We start from the raw sequence: 20610 nt of genomic DNA on the forward strand, positions 1-20610 counted from the left end.
TTGTAAGAGAGAGGGAGAAATTCCGTTTTTATCTCGTGACAGCCCTGTAACAAACTCAATGTTCTTCGTTTGATTTTTAAAAATATCAGTCGATGTGGTGATATAGTCTCCTTCTCTGGGCAAGTCAGAAAGAGATATACATTTCCTTCGCAGAATAGGTACGCTATGAATCACTTCGGTTTAACAGGCTGGTTATTACACGAAAGCACACAAAATCATAATAAATAATGACGTCTAAGAAAGAATGGTTTGTGTATGTATTCATCTCCTTAATTAATACATATGACCATGGCTGTGACGGTTCTTGCCTTACACATAAAAAAAATATTTGTTTTAATTAACGAAGCACAAATTTATCTGTGTTCTTATTCTTCTCGAGCTTTTTATCTTTTTGCTAACTTGGCGCCCCCTTTTCCTCGGCATTCGAAATGACCCTCTCTCTTCACCACTCATAGTCATAGCTATAGCTCTGGGGGACAGGCACCATACAAAGAACTTCAGTGTCCAATAGAGCATGATGTATAATTGATCCTCACCTGTTGGCAACGAGCATGGTGACCAGCGAAAGCAGACTGGTGACGAGGAGAGCCATGCGCCCTGGCACCATCTCAGGCGGCACCACGAAGCTCCCCCACGAGAGAATCACGAAAATGGTGCTGGGGAGGTACATTTGAAGCAGGTGAGTCTTGATCTGACGATCAAGAACTACGAAGACTCTAAGCTGCGGCAAAATAAAACCTGGAAAATATAATATGTACTGTATGTATACAAATAAGCGATAAGTGGTTTTATTAACCATGTAGGATTCATAATCACAACATAAATATGGACGGATTTATTGTTTTAAAAGTCCATTGTTTAACCTTTTTATGGTGGGTTATATGCCACTGTCGATTCTGTCTCATATCACTTTCATACATACACGGATTAGGTAAAGTAAACTTGTTATTAGCATTTCATTACTTAACTGTTATTTATTAAAAATAATTGAATTGCTTGTTAACTGAATATGTAATTAAATATTTGGATGTAACATAAAAGTCAAAATTTTTAACAAAGAAATGCCCTCTGTTGTAATAAAGTAGGCATTGAAATGATAACTATCTGATTCAACAAAAATATTTCCGTCAACAGGTGTCGATGATATTGCTTATGACGACAAGCTCTCGCTATATAAGTATGGCTCCAGGATCTAGTGGGCCCAGTAAGTTATCCACTGCGTAGAGAAAGGCTGTATAACTTTAACTTGGCCCTCTCTATAGAGCTAAGTGATGCGGGTGAGTTGGAGTTACTTACTTGGATTTATACGCCTTTCCACGGGTCTTGGACGAGAGCAGATGTGAACGTGGTACAGAGGAAGGGAGAACACCATCTTCCTTAAGGTGTTTTCTTTCTCCCACTGGAGCGTGCAGTTGTCTACTTGATTCAACCGAGCTGCGAATAGTTGGAAAGGAAGAAAGTGATGAGAAGCAGAAAACGCAACGCAGCATCTCCACCCTTCGCTTAGCGACGGGGCTTGAAATGGGAAATTTCACGAAACGGAACGCTTTATTTTAGTTAAAATGTTTTTGTCTTCTTTTTGCCCATAGTTACTAGAGCAACGAGAAAGGACTAGTAAAATGATGCGCTGTACTACAATTAATAATAGTTAATATTAAAATATTTACATAAACATCAAATTGTATCAAATACATGTTGAAACGCATCTTCTGGAATTTTCTTTCCTTTTAAATTTAAACAGACGGAAATCGTGAATGGTAGACAGCTTGCTAAATTTGGGATATGTTTTTCAATTGAATGTACAGTCATCGGGAATGAAAATGGGACACTTAGATCCTGAAATACTCGATTCACTGCAGACGTTGTGTGCTACCTAATTCTACGGCGATAAACGGATTTAAATAACAAATTTTCAATAGTCATTCCATATGAAATCAACACAGCCCACAACCTGACCATGTCATATTTTCATGAAATTCGGGGAGTTGAAACTATGAATGGAACTTAGTAACTATGAAAACTTTTAGATTCGTGCGTCTTGTAATTGTTAAATTATTCAAGGTCAAAGTTAGCATAGCTATACTAAATCTGCTGTAACTCCGCCTCTATTTTGCCTAGGATGCTCAAATAAAGCTTTTTGTACAGGGAATTGAACAAGCTTTCCAGTGATATATAACAAGCCTACCTTTGGATAAAAATATAATTTTGTCACGTGACATTGACCTTTGACCTTGAATATCTGAAAACATGTCATCACCAAAAATCGTGAAAAAAATATATTTGGTCCCTCATACCATACCATAGACCATACTCTAAAACATATCAAAAAATCATTCTGGGACTGCAATGGGATCAGAAGATACAAAATAATATGTGTAACTATGTGACTGATAAAAGCCTCATTACATGAACTATGACGAGTCAAATGTCCCTTAACACCCCCCTACAAAATGTAAAGGAGTTATCCTGGTTATAATAGGCCATGAAAGAAAAATGTTAGGCACAGGGAGATCCCTAGACGTGTGTATCAAGCGCAGGTCCGGCATATTGTTGACCGCCATATTGAATTCAACGCAAAAATTTCAAAGGAAAGGGGGTGATGTGATATATCAAATCAGGCTAGAATTTCACGAGATATGAAGTGACGAAGGTTTTTCCAACGTATCTTTAGCCTGCAAAAAGTTATATGTATATATATTTCACTTACGATATATGCACATTATAATGTTGTCAATGTTCCTGTGAGCACACTCGTTGACGTTTCTCACACTCATATTGAACATTTTGCAATGTAGCAGGTGCAACAACATCGCAAGCAGCAACTATGCCGTCTCTCAGATGGTCAATATCACGTACGTTTAGTGCATGCACCATTCTCTTCAAATGTTTCTGAAGGTAAAAGTCCTCCTAAGATGTTAGATCTGGGGAATGTGCAGGCCTTTTAATAGATCCCTGTCTGCCCATCAATCTACCTAGAACTTTACCATGAAGAAATTGCCACAATGTCCACATAGTGTGGTCACATTCTGTCCTGTTTCAAAACTCTGGAAAAGTGCCATATCCCGTAAACAAGGATGAAAAACCTGTTCACTTAACAAATCCAAGAAGCCCTCACCATTTAAGGTTCCGTTGTTGAATATGGACCAACCATTCCAGTTCTCCATACACTATACCACATCATTAGCTTACCAGCAACAACGATTCGGCTGGGCTTCACTTCACTTCACCGTGAACATAAAAATTAGCCTCGTCACTGAATAATTTTACCATTCCAAAGGAAGTGTCACGTAATTGTTTGAGATACTTTTCCCAATATTCTTCACTATTCAACTATTTGGTGAATGTCGCTGGTTAAAATCATATGCAATGGTGCGTATACTTCTTTCTCTCCCAAGATGTCAGCGTGATCTCGATGAGTTCCTAACACGTTAGGAGCATTCCAATGCTTTGTTTTTAACACCTCGAAAAGGAGAAAATGGTTACAAGTATGCAGTAATCACTTTTTGCTGGTTAAATATATGTTGGATAAATCTTCGTCACTTCATATCTCGTGAAATTCTAGCCTGATTTGATATATCACATCACCCCCTTTCCTTTGAAATTTTTACATTGAATTCAATATGGCGGTCAACAATATGCCGGACCTGCGCTTGACACACACGGCTAGGGATCTCCCTGTGCCTAACATTTTTCTTTCATGACCTATTATAACCAGGATAACTCCTTTACATTTTGTAGGGGGTGTTAAGGGACATTTGACTCTTCATAGTTCATATAATGGGGCTTTTATCAGTCACATAGTTACACATATTATTTTGTATCTTCTGATCCCATTGCAGTCCCAGAATGATTTTTTGATATGTTTTAGAGTATGGTCTATCGTATGGTATGAGGGACCAAATATATTTTTTTCACGATTTTTGGTGATGACATGTTTTCAGATATTCAAGGTCAAAAGTCAATGTCACGTGACAAAATTATATTTTTATCCAAAGGTAGGCTTGTTATATACCACTGGAAAGCTTGTTCAATTCCATGTACAATGAGATTATTTGAGCTTCCTAGGCGAAATAGGGGCGGAGTTACAGCAGATTTAGTATAGCTAAGCGGGCTCAAAAAGGGCAATTTATGCTAATTTGACCTTGAATAATTTAACAATTACAAGACGCACGACAATGAGACAAAATCTGTAATGTTAAGCACATAATAGGCTACAATTATATTTGTGTGTAACTTTCTAAATATTATTCCTTCATAATATATTTTAAGGTCAAAATTGTGTATCCTAATCGCTCAAAATGACATTTTCGGACATTTTTTTTTAAGGGGAAGGCAGTTTGTTTGACACTTGAATTTTTTTGTGCAAGTGCCTGTGTACCAATAGTGTATGTCAAAATTATTTGAAGCTTGAGACTTTAATTTTTTTTCTACAGGGTCATAAACATGTACTTTTTGTTTAAAAAAATCCAAGTTCAGGGTTAAATATCTCTGGTGGGCAGTTGGTTAAAAATCTGAAATTTGTACACAATACAGCACTCCACAGTGTTTGGAAGTAACTAGTTACAAGTAACTCAGCTACAAGTAACAGTTACTCTTTTTGAGAAAATGTAACTAACTAGTTCCTTTTAAAAGTAAGTAACTGTAACTGAGTTACTTTTTTACGAGAGAAGTAACGTTTTAACAGTTACTTTTACAGTTACTTTGCTACACTTAAATTGCTATGTAAGTGTCGGTAAATTATTGGTGATTTAGGGTTTAAATTGAGCCTGAATTCAGTTTCTGCTGCGATATAAAAGCCCACCCTTTGATACATTAATTCTTGCAAACAATAGATGAAGAGGAAAAGAGAAAGTTGTTCTTGTCGATGTGGAGTTGGTAGGTTCCAGCCAGGTCCTAGGAATTTCAAGGTTTATCGTACATCTTTCGTTTGGTAGACCTGAATTCCAAAGCGATATGCACACCTGGGAAGGGTGGTGGATTTACCAGAAGCTGGAAGATAAGCTTCTAAGACGAGAATTCCTTCCTACTGCTGACAGTTTGTCATTGTCACTTTTGTGGTGTGAACTGTCTCTTGTTTCTGTAGTTTGTTCCTCTGCGGTTTTCCTCTGTGCCCTTATAACCTCCCCCTTTTGTAAGCAGCATCCAATAGTTTTTTTTTCTTTGCTATAATATCGAATTAAACTGAAAAGGGACGTACTGCAATATTTCATTGTTATTACGAAAGAATTTAACGGTACTGATACTATGAACAAAACTGAACAAGACGAGAGCTAGGAAGTGCTCATATGAATGGAAAACAATGTAATTGTTTCCGTGTGATTTCATTTATCTCAGTTCCTGATAATTTAAAAATTGAAGTAAAAATATTTCCGGTTAGAATTAGCTTACTTACGATTATTCAGCATCTCTGGAAATTTTGAAAAGAGTAAAATATTTTGGTAAGTGCTATTCGTTTAAGATGTATGAGAACTCATTTTATTGAGATGACAAATGTAACAGATCTCGCCATTGTTATTGATACAACAGTGAATTACAACACTCAAGTGACAAATGACTAGTGACTAGCCAACATTCTCGCTTGTTTATGTAATCGTCTCATGTAGAACTTAAGGGGTAAGTTTAAAATGCCTTTCTCACCTTCATTCATAACGTAAAATTATAGGCTACTACATTATAATTTTTATAATTTTCTGGTTCATAAACACTTGAAATTGAACAACAAATTTATTTCTCTCTGACATACCCCTTATGTGCAACATACCTCCCTTGTTAGAAATATTCTACGTGAGTGATTTCTCTCTCTCTCTTTCTATAAAGTTATACAGTTTCTAGAAACCCCATCCATCTCCAATGGATATTCCTTAAGTACAACAAGGATAACAAATATAAATTCAATTTAAATATAAATGTTTGAGTCGCAGTAGCTCAGTCGACCTCCATGGCAGAGTGGTTAGCACAACACAGAGGTCCGAGGTCCAGAATTCTAGTTCGCTTCGGACATGGATGTTTGTCCCAATGAGAATACAGAAAACAGAGAAAATTGACATATGTGAAAATTGAGAAAATTTGAATAACGGGGGATACTACCGCATAGGGGTATTCCTTTTAAAAAAAAAAGTCATTATGGTTCCTGACTACCATGCGAGAGACCCGGATTCGATCCTCGATAGGGGATATCTGGTATTCTGTCCACCAGTTGAAGCGGCTCCGGCGCCCACCCAGCGTCATAGAAAGTACCTGGAGGAATATCTGGGGGGTAAAGGCGGCCAGGGGCTTATCTTGTCGCACAATTACCATCACCCCCACCTTAGGGAATTTAGGTAAAAATGGCAAAGGAAAAAAGGCAACGGAAAAAATGGCAAATACAATATACCTATTACGAGTTTACATGAAAATTGAGAAATTATGTGTCTTGCATTTCACAGTTTGCAATTAAAATTTAATATAATTTTGGTGTCTTTTAACATTAATTTGCCTTTGAATGGATACATTTTATTTTATGTCTCCAAAAATAATGCCGTTTATTTCTTTATTTATTTTGGCAGGAGTTGCTGTCGCTATAGAATCACATGCTAATAAAAGGTAACCTTTGTAAATAATTTGAAGCATGTGTGATTGATGAAATTTAAGTGGGGGTGCAGCATAGAATGGGTTTTCATCTTGACTGAAAACAAGTTTACGCTTTGTGCGCACCTGCTGACCAGTCACACATGTTTGTTACTAGTAGGACTTCAAGTCAGCCCTTATCTAACCCCCTCGCACAAAGAGGGACGAACTTGTTTACTTTTTTTAAAATTAAAATTGTTAAATCTTTCTACAAAAGTCTGATCTGAAGAATGTTATAAGGTGGAGGAACAATTTCAAGTGTCGAGGAATTCTAAAAACAAAATTATTGAAACAAAATCCTGTGTGTTCCTATGACCATAATCATTCACCTGATTATGATGCTGTGAAGATAGCCATGTGTCCTAATTTTGGACGGTATAAGAGAACACTGCATACAATATACTTGAAGGTAGAAACAATAAAACAACAAGTTTTTCCATTTGGTGGGCAGGAATAAAGCCTAGGGAATTGTGCAAAACGTTGTTTAAGAAATTCAAAATATTAACCCTCCCTTCACTGTACATATATGAAATGTCATTATATACGAGAAAAAAATATTGTGCTACGAAGTTCAATAGAACATACATACATATAACACCCGAAATAATCAGCTTCTAAAGCCATACTTCACCAGGTTAACATTAGTTCAAGAAGAAACTGAACACATGGCAATTAAAATATTCAATAACCTACCAAATGATATTAAAACAGGAAATATGATAAGTTTCAAAACCAAGTTTAAAAAAAAATATTAGTTAATAAGGAATATTATAGCGTTAGTGAACATCTAGATTGTAAATTATAAAAATTTTGTAACTATATTTTTATCTGAACTGTACTGAAACCTCCAAATACCAATGTATATGGTTTATATGGAGTAATGCAATTCAAATTCAAACATCCTACCTGTGGCGTAGCTGCCGCCTCCGCAACCCCCGCGATGCGGGGGTGCCCCGAGGTATAGGGGCCCCGCAATGTGCTCCTGAAATTTTATATAATAGCAGAAATTTCCATTAAGATGATCGATTTGCGAAACAGAAATCTGGTTCCCAGTAATAACTGGTAACGACGTCTGCGATAATAAGCAGTGGAGTATTGTCTCAGCCAGAGGGGCCCGGTAACTTGTCATATGGATCCCCTCTGAAATGCAGAATTAACTTACTTGCTCCGCAGATAGCAATCGATAGAAAAATATCCCTCATCTCATACCGTTATAGCTGTCGTAAACGTAGTGTAGTGTGTAAATTGTCTACGGTTATGAATTCTTTAGAAAGATTCAGTTGCTCAACTAGTCGATTCCTTATTGCTACACAATAAATATCAAACTTGGTAATTCATGACCTTTTACCGCTAATATTAGTGTTACACGTGATATTTAAAATTTAATTTCACATTAAATATTTTCAAGGGGGCCCCAAGCCTTTTCATATTGGAATACGAGTTGAAATTAATTTCCAACGTTGTCTACACTTGTTACGTTTTACTTCAAAGGGGTACAAAAACACCAGTAGGAGGTGGGGCCCAGGGGCAATTACCACCTTGCCCTGACCTGAGGGCCATTATCCCTTTCTCTGCCACGCAGGATATACAGCGTATTAGTTAAATGTGTCCATTATTTTGTGTAATTTGTGAAGTTCATTTTTCTTACATACTTAAATTATGTGGACATTTCTGTCGAACCATTTTTTCCTTTTCCAATGTGTTACGATTTTGTAATCTGCAGTGTTCGATGTGAAAATTCCTGTCTGCGAATTTCCTTGTTCAGAGTTTGGGGATAGAAGAAAGGATCCTTGCATGGATCAAGGATTCTTATGCAAATTCGAGCACTGATGATCTGTTAATAAAACTATTCTTGTTTCATTAAAAATACTTTAAGAAATATATGATCAATGGTCTATCGAAAAGAAGTAGCAGCGTTAAAATTATGATAAGGTCGAACCTTTTTTTTGGTGGGGGGGAGGGGGTTCAGTCCTTCCTAGCGGCAAATTTCCAGTGAATAGAGTCCGATCGCAGCTTTTATCTCCCAAGACCGGAGACCGTGACCATTTTTTCGTACCAGATAGCAATTGACTTTGTGTGATGTTAGGTCACCACCGGAAATCGAGAGGTCACTATTAGTATTAGAAAGCTAATGTGAGTGACTCTTACGTTGAATCTTGGCGTGGCGCAGCCAGGGATGGCTTAGGGGCTGAAGGCGCAAGCACCTCAAAGTCCATGAAATGAGTGCTTACTATCCCTTAACAATTCCCCCCAAGACAGTATTTTTTTTAATATCTGTATATTATATGTAACCTAATTAAAAAATGTTTCAAGCAAAAGCACAAATTATCACGAAAAAAATATTTGGCAGTGGGAAGCTTTCTCCTCCTCCAAAAGAGATTCCTGGCAGTGCCGCTGCGTTTAAATACGAGAAGAGATTTCCAGATTCTTCTTCCAGTTATTTATCAGAGATTCAGACCATCCTGATTTAGTTTCAAGAAGGTAATACACTGATATATAAGACGATAACAAAAAAGAGAGTATTTGATGTAAAACTTAATTTCTTGTACAACTTGAGGGGAGGAGGGCGGTAGGGGGACTAGCTAACAATTGTACGTCCGTCCCACTTCCGCAAAATATTTTTTGTCAGTAAAGGGGGGGGCAATATTTTACTTGCAGGGAGGCCCAGAGAACTGCGCTACGCCACTGCATCCTACAGATTAAAGACTGTATAGACTATATTGTGGAAGCTAATCAGGTGCATCCAGCAAGGAAATGCAGCAGTGAAAGTGATCATTCTGCACGCTGAGAGAGGACAACTGCCAAAGAAGAAAACTTGCCATTTTCACTTTGACCATTTTTTCCTTTGCCATTTTTACCGGACACCACCTTAGACCATGATCAAGAAAGTGTGCGGCCCTAACTCAACACACCCCAATACGCCTTCATGGCATGGCGCAAAGCACATGAGAGCACTTCATTTATATAATATATATTATATTATATTATGTACCAGTAACATAAGTAAAATACCTACATGTTAGTCTTCACAAAATATTTTTTTACAATTAATGATCGACTTGTGTAATTTGGTTGCAAGAAGAGTTTCAGTAGAAAGTAACTGTAAAAATAACTTACAGTTACTTTTGAAGGACGTGTAACTGTAACTGTTACTTTTTAAAATGAGTAACTGTAACTGTAACTGTTACATTTTTAAGCAAGTAACTGTAACTAGTTACCTTTTTAAAAGTAACTTTCCGAACACTGGTACTCCATGATAAGTAACTTCAGTAAAAATTTTGAGTTTGATCAATTGGTTTAAGAGATACAAAACTCGTGAAAAATTCAATATTTTGCATTAAATATGGTATGCCTAATTTCATTTCTCATTAACATTTTGTGTTAAAATTCTGCAAACTGTAATTTGGAATGTCAATCAGCAACATTACAATCCTGAAATGGATCTGCAATAAAGTATATATACGAGGGCGTGCTGAAAAGTAAAGCTTCCTATGTTTTTAATTTTTTGTTACCTTGTAAACGCATTTTGGATTTTGAACAACCATACATTGCACTTATAAGACTTTCCCGCTTCTCCATTGAAGGTTTCAAACTTTTATCGCCAAGGGGTGATGAACTATAGCGAGGAAAATGGAAGCATGTAACCATGCAATGTCGGTGTAGCGCCTGAAGTAGCGTGCCGTGATCGAGTTTCTAACCGCAGAAAAGTGCTACAAATTAACATTCAGCTGAGACTGAAGGTATTTTACGGGGATGAATGCGTAAACATCAGTACTGTGCGACGTTGGGCTTTTCATGCTCGTAAAAAAAAAAAACCAGCTGAACACGATTCCGATGACCTCCATCATTTGCAGTACGCGACCTCCCTCTCCATTCTCTCACTTACACTGATAGTTCTGAACTTGGAATTTTTTAACAAAAAGTACATGTTTATGACCCTGTAGAAAAAAAGGAGTAAAGTCTCAAGCTTCAAATAATTTTGATATACACTATTGATACACAGGCACTTGCACAAAACAATTCAAGCGTTAAACAAACTGCCTTCCCCCTAAAAAAAATATCCGAAAATGTAATTTTGAGCGATTAGGATACACAATTTTGACCTTAAAATGTATTATGAAGGAATAATATTTAGAAAAATTACACACAAATATAATTGTAGCCTATAATGTGCTTAACATCACAGATTTTGTCTCATTGTCCTAGGACTTACCAGAGCTGAGAAAGAAAGTTGCCGCTGATGCTTACGAATGGAGAAAATGACGCACGCCATGATAAAAAAAAAATGCCCGCCATCTTCAAATCGGTGATAGTAAAATTAAATTACAGTGGTTCTGAACTGTCAACATATGAGGCTCACACCACACAAAAAATAAACTTTTTTAAAAATGGTCAAGCAACCATGTTGTACGTACCACTTGATAAGTTCATAAAATAAAGTACAGGGAATATTTAATCAACTTGGACGAGCAAATAGAATTAAATCCTAAATTAATTTCGGGTTATATAAGGAACAAGTCACGCTCGACGAGAATACCAACGTACGTATTTTGTGGTGATAGATCCTCTGTGGCCGCAGTGGCTCAGTCGGTAACGCGTCTGGCTACCATGCCAAAGGTCCCGGGTTCGATCCCCGGCCGGTTCAAATCCGGGAACTTTTCTAACGGTGGAAGCAGCCCCAGCGCCCACCCAGCGTCGAATAACATGGGTACCTGGGGGAAACCCTGGGGAGTAAAGGCGGTCAGGGGCGTGATGCTGATCACATCACCCCTACTCACGACCGGATCAAGAAAGTGTGGGGCGTTACCCCCACACCCCCTATACGCCTTCATGGCGTGGTGCTATGCACAGGGGAGCACTTTACTTTTTTTTTACTTTTTAGATCCTCTGTAGATTCGGAAGTGTCATGTGAGCTTTTTTCTGACAATTTGCTAGTTTTTATGTTCCTGAATGAAATATCAATCACAGAGCGGGAAGACATTTATTCAAACAAGATACCATAACTTTGTGTAACCAATGAGGAAGTTAACGCAAAACTTTGTAACCTACGTAAGGGGAAATCGCGGGATCTGACCTATACCTTCACATTTCATTTCCGCTTGGGCCAGTGAACTTTCATATCCCTTAACAATGTTGTACAGAAAAATGTTAGAAACCGTGATGGAAAAATTACTAGAATCCTCCGAGATGGAAAAAGCTCTAGTAACACCAATTCATAAATCAGGTGACAAGCATAACATTTGTAATTATCGTCATATATCACTCCTGCCTATTTTTTCCAAGGTATTGGAATCGCTTATATGCGACCACCTTAAATGGCACCTGAGGGATGCAATTGCACCCCAACAACATGGTTTTGTAGGCAGAAGATCAACGGTTACAAACTTAGCTGTAATAACACAGGATATTGCCGATAGCTTTAATATCAGACAACAAATGGATGTTATTTACACTGACATGAGTAAAGTATTTGACAAGCTGAATCATGTAATTCTCATACAAATACTACGTTCAGTGGGGTATCAGGTCAGCTATTAGAACTGTTAACTAGTTATATATCAAACAGTACGCAAACTGTTGTATTGAACGGTTTTTCATCTTCTGAAAGGGATGTGCCATCTGAAGTGCCCCAAGGTTCCAACTTATGCCCATACTTGTTTTCATTATTTGTAAACGATGTGCCCATAAAAATGCAAAAAGCTAAGGTCTTAATGTACGCAGATGACGTAAAGTTGTATCACCAGATTCGGTCAGTAGACGACTGCATAAAACTGCAAGGCGATTGAACAATTTTGCCGAGCGGTGTACACAAACAGGAATGGTCCTGAACGTAGACAATGCAAGATTGTATCATTTAGTAATAAGAAAAAGTTGTCTCTTACGACTATAGTATAGACAATAAAATAGTTCAACGAACAAACAATGCCATAGATTTAGGCGTTACGTTTACTTCCGATTTAACATTTAATTGTCATTATCAAGCTATCATAAAAAGAAGTCTGAAACTTGTAGGTTTTATCAGGAGAAACTTTTTGCATAATTTTTCAGTCTCAGCGGTAAATAGGATATACATCTCACTAATTCGCCCGATGTTATAATATTACAGTTTAGAATATTTAGAATATTGTGTTTTAAAAGCGATATTGAATATCACAATAGAAATTATGTAACTTTATGTAGCCATTTTGGTATCAATACCTTTAAAGACAGAAGAGTTTTTAATGATCTAATGTTTTTACGTAAATTAGTAAGACAAGATTGGCTATGTTCTGAGCTGTTAGAGAGAATAAACTTCCATGTAACACCTTTTAGAGCGAGGAACAGAACACCTTTCTACACGACATTCTCAAGGTTAAACATACACAAAAACTCGCCCATAATAAGAGTTCAGGAATCGTTTAATGCAGGGCTCGAAAAATCCCGGTCGTCAGGTCGCCATGGCGACTAAAAATTTCATCCTGGCGACTGTGATCTTATGCTGTAATATGTACGAAATTTTGATTATTCTAAGTTCAAATTGCAGTACAGCGTAAGTTAGCAAATGATTTTTTTTTAAATAAACGTTGTGAACATTCCAGAGAATCAGTAATAATTTCTTACAACATCCCATTTCCTGTTTTCTCGAATGATTTAGCGATGTTTTGAATACCGTGATGCTCAGCCTCTTATTCAGAGTGTTTCAAAAGTTGCACAACCCAAACTTTGAAAATGTATATCATGAAAACCGTAAGAGTTATTTACACTGGGATTTCTGCATTATAAACCATTGAGATATTTTTCAATGCTTAAAATTATCAGTTTTCTCCATACAGAAAATTTAGATAAATTAATAACTGGCAGAAGGCAGCGTTAAAATTTTTCCAGAAATGCACTTTTAAATGAGAAAAATACGTAAGAAATTGTCGAATGGTCGTAATTAGATGTCTGATGACATGTCAATCTATCATTTGCGACCAATATTGCTCATGTGCAACATTTGATGGATTTTTTATTGACGATTTTATGGGTTGAGTGAAAAAGTGCCATTTTTGGGACATATATGGCAATGCTAGCAGGTCGAAATATTGTCAACAGACGCACGCCACATGTGCCTAAGTATTGGCTATACATTTACGTGAAAAATCATAAACCAAGATATTGTACCAAAATTGTACTCTTGCGAGAATCCTAGTCTGCCTCTGGTTACACTGAATTCTCTTCGCTCACTTTCGACGCTACTATGCCTGTTCTTTTAATTGATTCAGCATGGCGTATTCCTTGGAGCAGCGCGTGTGCATTGCTGAAGAGTATTTTACTACTCATTCTTACACTCATGTGCAAGAGGTTTTCCAAGAAAAATCCCCTGCTTCTGCTGTACCTCACAAAGCAACTATTTTACAACTAGTCAAACACCAACAAATGATCCCACAAATTGTTAAGAGTTGGTATTATTATTGAAGATTAGGCACACACAGAAGATGTACTACGTACAAATTTTCAGCGAAAAATGCAGGCTCGATCAGGACTCGACGTTGCCTGGTTCATTCCAGCGAAGAGATGTTAATGCATTTTTCGCTGAAAATTTCTACGTAGTACATTTCCTGTGTGTGCCTGATCTTCAATAATTAACATCTCTACGCTGGGAGGAACCAGGCAACGTCGAAGTCTACTGTGTTTCAAAGGCAACAGATCCCGGTGTGGTAGCACTGGCAGAGACGATTCCACACAGGTAAAACAGCGACAGCGAAAAATCTGGCGACGCCAGGCCGTCTCAGTAGCTCAGTGGTTAGAGAAATGGCACGGTATATCAGAGACCCGTGTTCGAGCCCTGGTCGAAACTGCATTTTTCGCTGAGAATTTCTACGTTGGTATATATTGTTGAAAATCAATTCTCAGATGTTTTCAGCAAATTAACAATATTTTTTAAAATAATGTAATTGCTTTTATATGGATACATGCTAACATAAATTTATTAACCCAGTGATAGCGTACATGATTAGTTTACTGCAGACAACCTGGTGAAAATACCTCTTACGGTTTTCATGATATATATTTTCAAAGTATTGGTTGTGCGACTTTTGAAACACTCTGTAGTATCCACAATTGCTAGTAGGTAGTTTCCTGGCGCCTGATTTTCAGAGCTGGCGCCTGATTTTCAGAGCTGGCGCCTAGCTTTGAAGAAAATTTTTCGAGCACTAGTTTAATGAATTATCCTTAGTGTATGATTTGGATATATTTTTTGATTCATGTTATTCTATCAGGCGCAACATTTTGTAAAACATTTATTTTATCGTATTTGTAAAATAGTTTTAACTGTATTTATATGTTGTCACACTATCATAAATTTTAACATTATTTTATGTATTAATATTAACATTTGTGTATTTCGTTAAAATTGCACTGTTAAAATTATATTTCTGTACATTATGTTCAGAATAAATGGGACTTCGGCCCTGTGATGGACTAATAAAGAAATGAAATTAAATGAAATATGGATTGTGTAATTTTACGTATGATCAGGGATTGGATTTATTGTTTGACTGAAATTTGACTATTCTGTTAATCTGTCAGAACAATCTAATCCACAAGACAAGTAACCGGCCCCCGTGGCGGAGTGGTTAGCACATCGCGCTACGACGCCAGGGGTCCTGGGTTCGAATCCCGGAATGGGAATGGATGTTTGTGAGTGTCCATTCATCAATTTCATCATATCATCACTCATCCCCATCTTCGCAAATTATCCAAAAGTGGTACAAGAAGCGAAGACAAATAAAGCAAAGCAATAAATAATAAATAAACAAGACAAGTAATAATAATTAACAAATAAAAAGGTGAAAACACAAGCCACAAAAAAAGCCGAAGGCAACATAGACACCATCATACTCTGCTAAGCTCTCTCGCGGCAACAACGCATTCCACGTAGTGAGTAAGCTTATATGAATGTTACAGCTGTACGTACTATTAAAGAGCATTAACAACTTAGTCCACACTGAATAGGAAAATGTAGTGAAATATCTAAAATTTTAAATGAATCGGAACGATCCGTTCCCTTTCTGACGAGACGGGACGGGAAGGTTCCAAATACTCACGAATCGGAACGCCATTCGGTCCGGTTTGGTCCGGTCCATTTCGAGCTCTGCGTAGCGAAATAAATATATCAATGCTCTGCACCACCAGAATCTTCCATAATACATGGTTCGAATAAGATTCCAGGCATCCAGAGTCTCCATAATAGCGTAGTTTAGAAAAGAAAAATATACAGGAGAATGAACTGTTACATTCAATGGCAATTTGGTGTCAATTCATATATCAAAATAGAAACTCGAGAACTTACAAACCAACATATCCAGAACGCAGATTTGTGTGTCGATTGGATAAAGTGCGAAGTCGAAGTTGCATTTCACAGTTAGTATTGCTCTGAAAGTATAGAACGTAAATTGATATTAATATACGTTTACACATTTTGAAATGTACATATTACAGAATTCACAATTTACTTATCAAGCAATGCAAATAACAAATGCTTACCACGACACACGACTTCACTCGTCACTTTATATTCAGGGTCTTCTCATATTCCCAGACCCGTATTTAGGTTGGAGGAAGCGGGGAGTCTTGCCTCCAAAATGTAATTAATATAACTAACAACTTGACATAACTTGACCTAAAACTTAAAACTGAACTTGTAAAGGTGGGGGAAGTGTCCTCGATTCTGTTAGACCCCGGTATCAACATATACAGGGTGATTCAGAATTCCTATTCCACACTTCTAGGGGTTGTAGAGGGGACTTAGTAGATCAAGTTTTGATAAAAGAAAACCATGTCCGGAAACGCACCATTTTGGTACTATATAGATGGCAAGATCATATAATTTCACATCTCCCGCTTCACGGTAGGCAACCCACATTGCCGGAGGACGACGTCTTCAGTCACCTGATGACATGTGTGCTGCTTCCAACGTCCTCTGTTTACAATCCAGTGTGCTTCGACCTTCACGTCAGTTGCTATTCAGTCGTTGCAGAAGACAGTACAGTATGGTTGAATACACGTTTGCCGAGAACACCGACATGTTGTTAATTTACGGCGCAGCTGGACGTAATGGTAGAGCTGCGCAACGTCTGTATGCAGAGCGTTTTCCGCATCATTTCACTCTATCACATATCATTTTGCCCGATTAGATGATGATGGAGATGTGAAATTATGTGATCTTTTCATCTGCGTAGTAACAAAACGGTACGTTTCCGGACATGGGTTCCTTATCAAATCTTGATCTACTAAGTCCCCTGTACAACTCCTAGAAGTGTGTAATAGGAATTCTGAATCACCCTGTATAAATCCAGGCCTCTATATTACCCGTCGGTGTTATCCAAAGGTACAAATAAATGACGGTGGAGTCACGTAGTGGTTTGGATCCCACTTTAAAACTGTAGGTCCAGTCTCGATTATCCTATATGTACATTAAGTGGACTTAGAACAACAAACAAATAAATAAATGACGTGTATGGCCGGTTCGCCTTTCCCGTTTTGCCTTTTCAGCACATAAAATCCCACAGTAATTTGCTCCGCACCGCAGAGCAGAGAAGAAAAGACATCCTAAATGTTGTTTAAGGATTTGTTATTCATTTTAAGTTGAATAACATGCAGTAGTTGTCGGTTAATAACTTCTGTTAAATGCTTCGCACCACAAACTAAACATTACATTCTTTCTAACAGCAATTTTTTCTGTGGTGTGGGGCTACTAGTTTAGATTGTACTCTAGATACGTACACGTGAGTTAAGGAGTGAAATGGACTTTACTAGAAGTAATCCGGTCCCTGGCCATAAGTCCCGCAAAAATTTTGAGGTGGACGAGTTTTCTCTTTTGATCCTGTTAGGGCATGCCTAAAGAAAGGGAAAAATCTTGGGTAGACATCTGGCATACCAGGCCCAAGTTTTCTAGGAGCCCATAAATTCAAGATCAGAGGTGTTCATTTTGAATCAACCTCCCCTCACCCTCACCCTCCGACGTCGCATTCGCCCTCGCCCTCGCCCTCCACCGCCCTCACCCTCCGAGATCGCAATCGCCCTCGCCCTCCACCGCCCTCACCCTCCGAGATCGCAATCGCCCTGGCCCTCCACAGCCCTCACCCTCACAAGTCTTTCGTAGGATGAGGGTGAGGGCGAGGTCTGCCCACACGAGGGTTGCCCTCCGGAGGGTGAACACCTCTGTTCAAGATGGCCAAAGTTTCACACACCAACAAAAGAAATCAATCATAACTCCTTTAAAATTGTTTTTTGACAATGTTGCATACAGATATATTTTGTTCAGAATTGAAAACGGAACAAAAAATATTCTTAGTTTTTTTTTTCATATCTTGCACTGTTATGGAGATATATCCAGTGAAATAATTCCGTACCCTTTTCTGCAAGGATTCTAAAGCCAGTCTCACATGCAGTTAGGTACGTCCTCACTTCGCCATCGACTTCTAGCTTCGTTACTTAACAATCGTGTGAGAGCTTTCTCTTATGCAATTCCCGACAGAATTAGAAACCGTCTCTAAATCCACCGTTAATACCATACAACTACCAATCGGAATTGAGGAGCACAGTAGGAAGTAGTAGAAAAAGAAAGGCAATAGATGTTCGACTGTTTCTTCAAGGCAGCTTAAAGAAGAAAAATATTCAATGAGACAAATATTTTATTTGTTGAGTGAAGAATCTACTAATTATTATTTTTTTAAATAAATAGTTCGTAGTCTAATTTTCCTACTGTGATACTGTAATTTTACTTTCACAACCGACGCCAATACTACCGGGTGTCCGAGAAGTGTCTATATGAAAACAAAAATTAACTGTATCCGCTATATGCAACATAGACATGAAAAAATAGTACCAAAATGTTCGGAAACTATTCAAGTTTTTTTTGTTTCAGATTTCTGTACCGTTGCAGTAGTGTAGCAGTGCCAGTGTCCAGCAAACCGGAAATGTACACAAATCAGAAAAAGGCTGAGTGTGTCCTGTGGTTTCACGAGAGCAGGTCACAAAAAACAGTGCAGAGACAGTTTCAAACATCGTGCGTATCTGGGGTAAAGAGCCCCCTCATGAGGTGAGGAATTCGACCATGGGCAACCCGAAGGTGAACGTTTGGTGCGCGCTGCTGCATGACAGAATAATCGAACCATTCTTTTTCTGTGAGGACACCGTAACATCTGGAGTGTATCTCGACATGTTGCAATTGTTTGCTGTTCCTCAATTGCTAGAATACCATCCAGATGTTATCTTTCAACAAGACGGTGCACCGCCACATTGGAGTCTGGAGGTTCGTTCCTACCTTGAACAGACATTTCCTGGAAAATGGATTGGTCGAGATGGACCGACGGCGTGGCCTGAACGATCTCCAGACATAACCCCTTTAGATTTTTTCTATGGAGTTATGTGAAAGACAATGTCTACAGAACTCCTGCATCCGATCTTGCAACTCTGCAACAACGGATAACCCAAGTCATCACATCAATCCCTCCTTTGATGTTGGCTAATGCATGGCGAAAAGTTGAATTTCGACTAGATGTACTCCGTGCTACCAAGGGTGCTCACGTGGAGATTTATTGATTTCTTTCCTATTGCCAATAAAACTTGAATAGTTTCCGAACATTTTGGTACCATTTTTTCATGTCTATGTTGCATATAGCGGATACAGTTAATTTTTGTTTTCATACAAAGACTTCTCGGACACCCGGTATTTTGAAGTAAACAGTGTGAACAGCCATATACGTATGTATGTACACTCTGGTTTCTTGGCTGTTTGCTGTTTATTGGTTGTGCTGTGTGTAGCACCACAGTAAAATAATCTTCTAGTGTTGTAAAGATATATAAGTTACGAATTGTAATTAGTTCTTTATAGACTTCAAAGTAAATTTCACAATAATTATTTTAGGAACAAAGAAGTGTCAATGTTGTATAATATGGTAACTTAATATAAACACCACAGTTTTCGCACTTCGAATGTTGTGCAGTTTATGTAATTTAATTGACTAGTTCGTATTGGGGGATATATTTCAACACTTCTATCGTAATATATAAAGTTGCATTAACCACCTTTTATGTCGTTGCAAGGCTGTGTAGCTGTTGGGGATAATCACGCCCCATACAAGCCTCTTTCTCTTGTTAAGGAAGAGGTCTTCAATTTTCTTATTTTTGGACTGTCTTCACACTAAAAACAATTCTTAATTCATGTAACGTTTAGATTAATTTTCACTATGTTTTGTGCAGTTCTGGCACTTCATCACATTTTCTCATATCTTCGTCATGCTTAACTTCTGAACACTACTGTAGTTACAAAAATTATAATAATTAACATATTTTCACTTGCTATTTATTAACAGATAATACCTCTGTAAGAATCTGATAAACGAACTCTAAATCAGTATATGGACAGTATTTTATGCTCAGAACCTACGTGGCGGCCATCTTGGATTCCCGACGCTATGTACCTTCTCTTGACACATTGTCCAGCAAAACACCTAGTATTATACTTATGAAGGCATGCCTCTAAATGAAGGCATCCTCCATACACATGTCTTCCCTTCATTCAAAAACCCAACGAACCTATAAATGGTGAAAATGACTTCTGAAGGAGATAAGGAGACATGGTCGATTTTCTTTGTTAATGTCTTCAGAGGTAGCCATCTTTGATATATAAAGTCACACAGGCCATGCGCCACAATAGCAGGCAGTAATTATTTGCCCTTTATATGCCGGATAGTAGTGGTATTTGTACTATTATAAACCCGAGAAAGTATGAGGTATTTTGACTGAATAGAAATACTTAAAATTAAGGCAAAATGTTTATAAAATCTTATTGCTACTGTGTATAACCTACGATTTTTGTAAAAAAAAACTTCCGAGAAAGTATGAGGTATTTTGACTGAATAGAAATACTTAAAACTAAGGCAAAATGTTTATAAAATCTTATTGCTACTGTGTATAACCTACGATTTTTGTAAAAAAAAAAAGCTTCCGAGAAAGTATAACCCCCCCAAGATTGAT

General features: G+C 37.7%; 1 protein-coding gene across 1 annotated transcript in view; it reads right to left on the reverse strand.

Moving 5' to 3' along the window:
- Positions 1-20610, reverse strand: part of LOC145982545 (glycine receptor subunit alpha-1-like) — a 115048-nt gene that overhangs the window by 11561 nt on the left and 82877 nt on the right. The window contains exons 5-7 of the mRNA XM_083116000.1: positions 15920-16002; positions 1297-1434; positions 537-738 (exon numbers count right to left, since the gene is read on the reverse strand). Coding sequence (XP_082972126.1) covers positions 537-738; positions 1297-1434; positions 15920-16002 — 423 coding nt within the window. The remainder of the gene's footprint in view (positions 1-536; positions 739-1296; positions 1435-15919; positions 16003-20610) is intronic.

Source organism: Lepisma saccharinum, unplaced genomic scaffold (genome assembly GCF_977018435.1).
Source record: "Lepisma saccharinum unplaced genomic scaffold, izLepSacc3.1 HAP1_SCAFFOLD_247, whole genome shotgun sequence".
In the NCBI taxonomy this organism is placed as follows: domain Eukaryota; kingdom Metazoa; phylum Arthropoda; class Insecta; order Zygentoma; family Lepismatidae; genus Lepisma; species Lepisma saccharinum.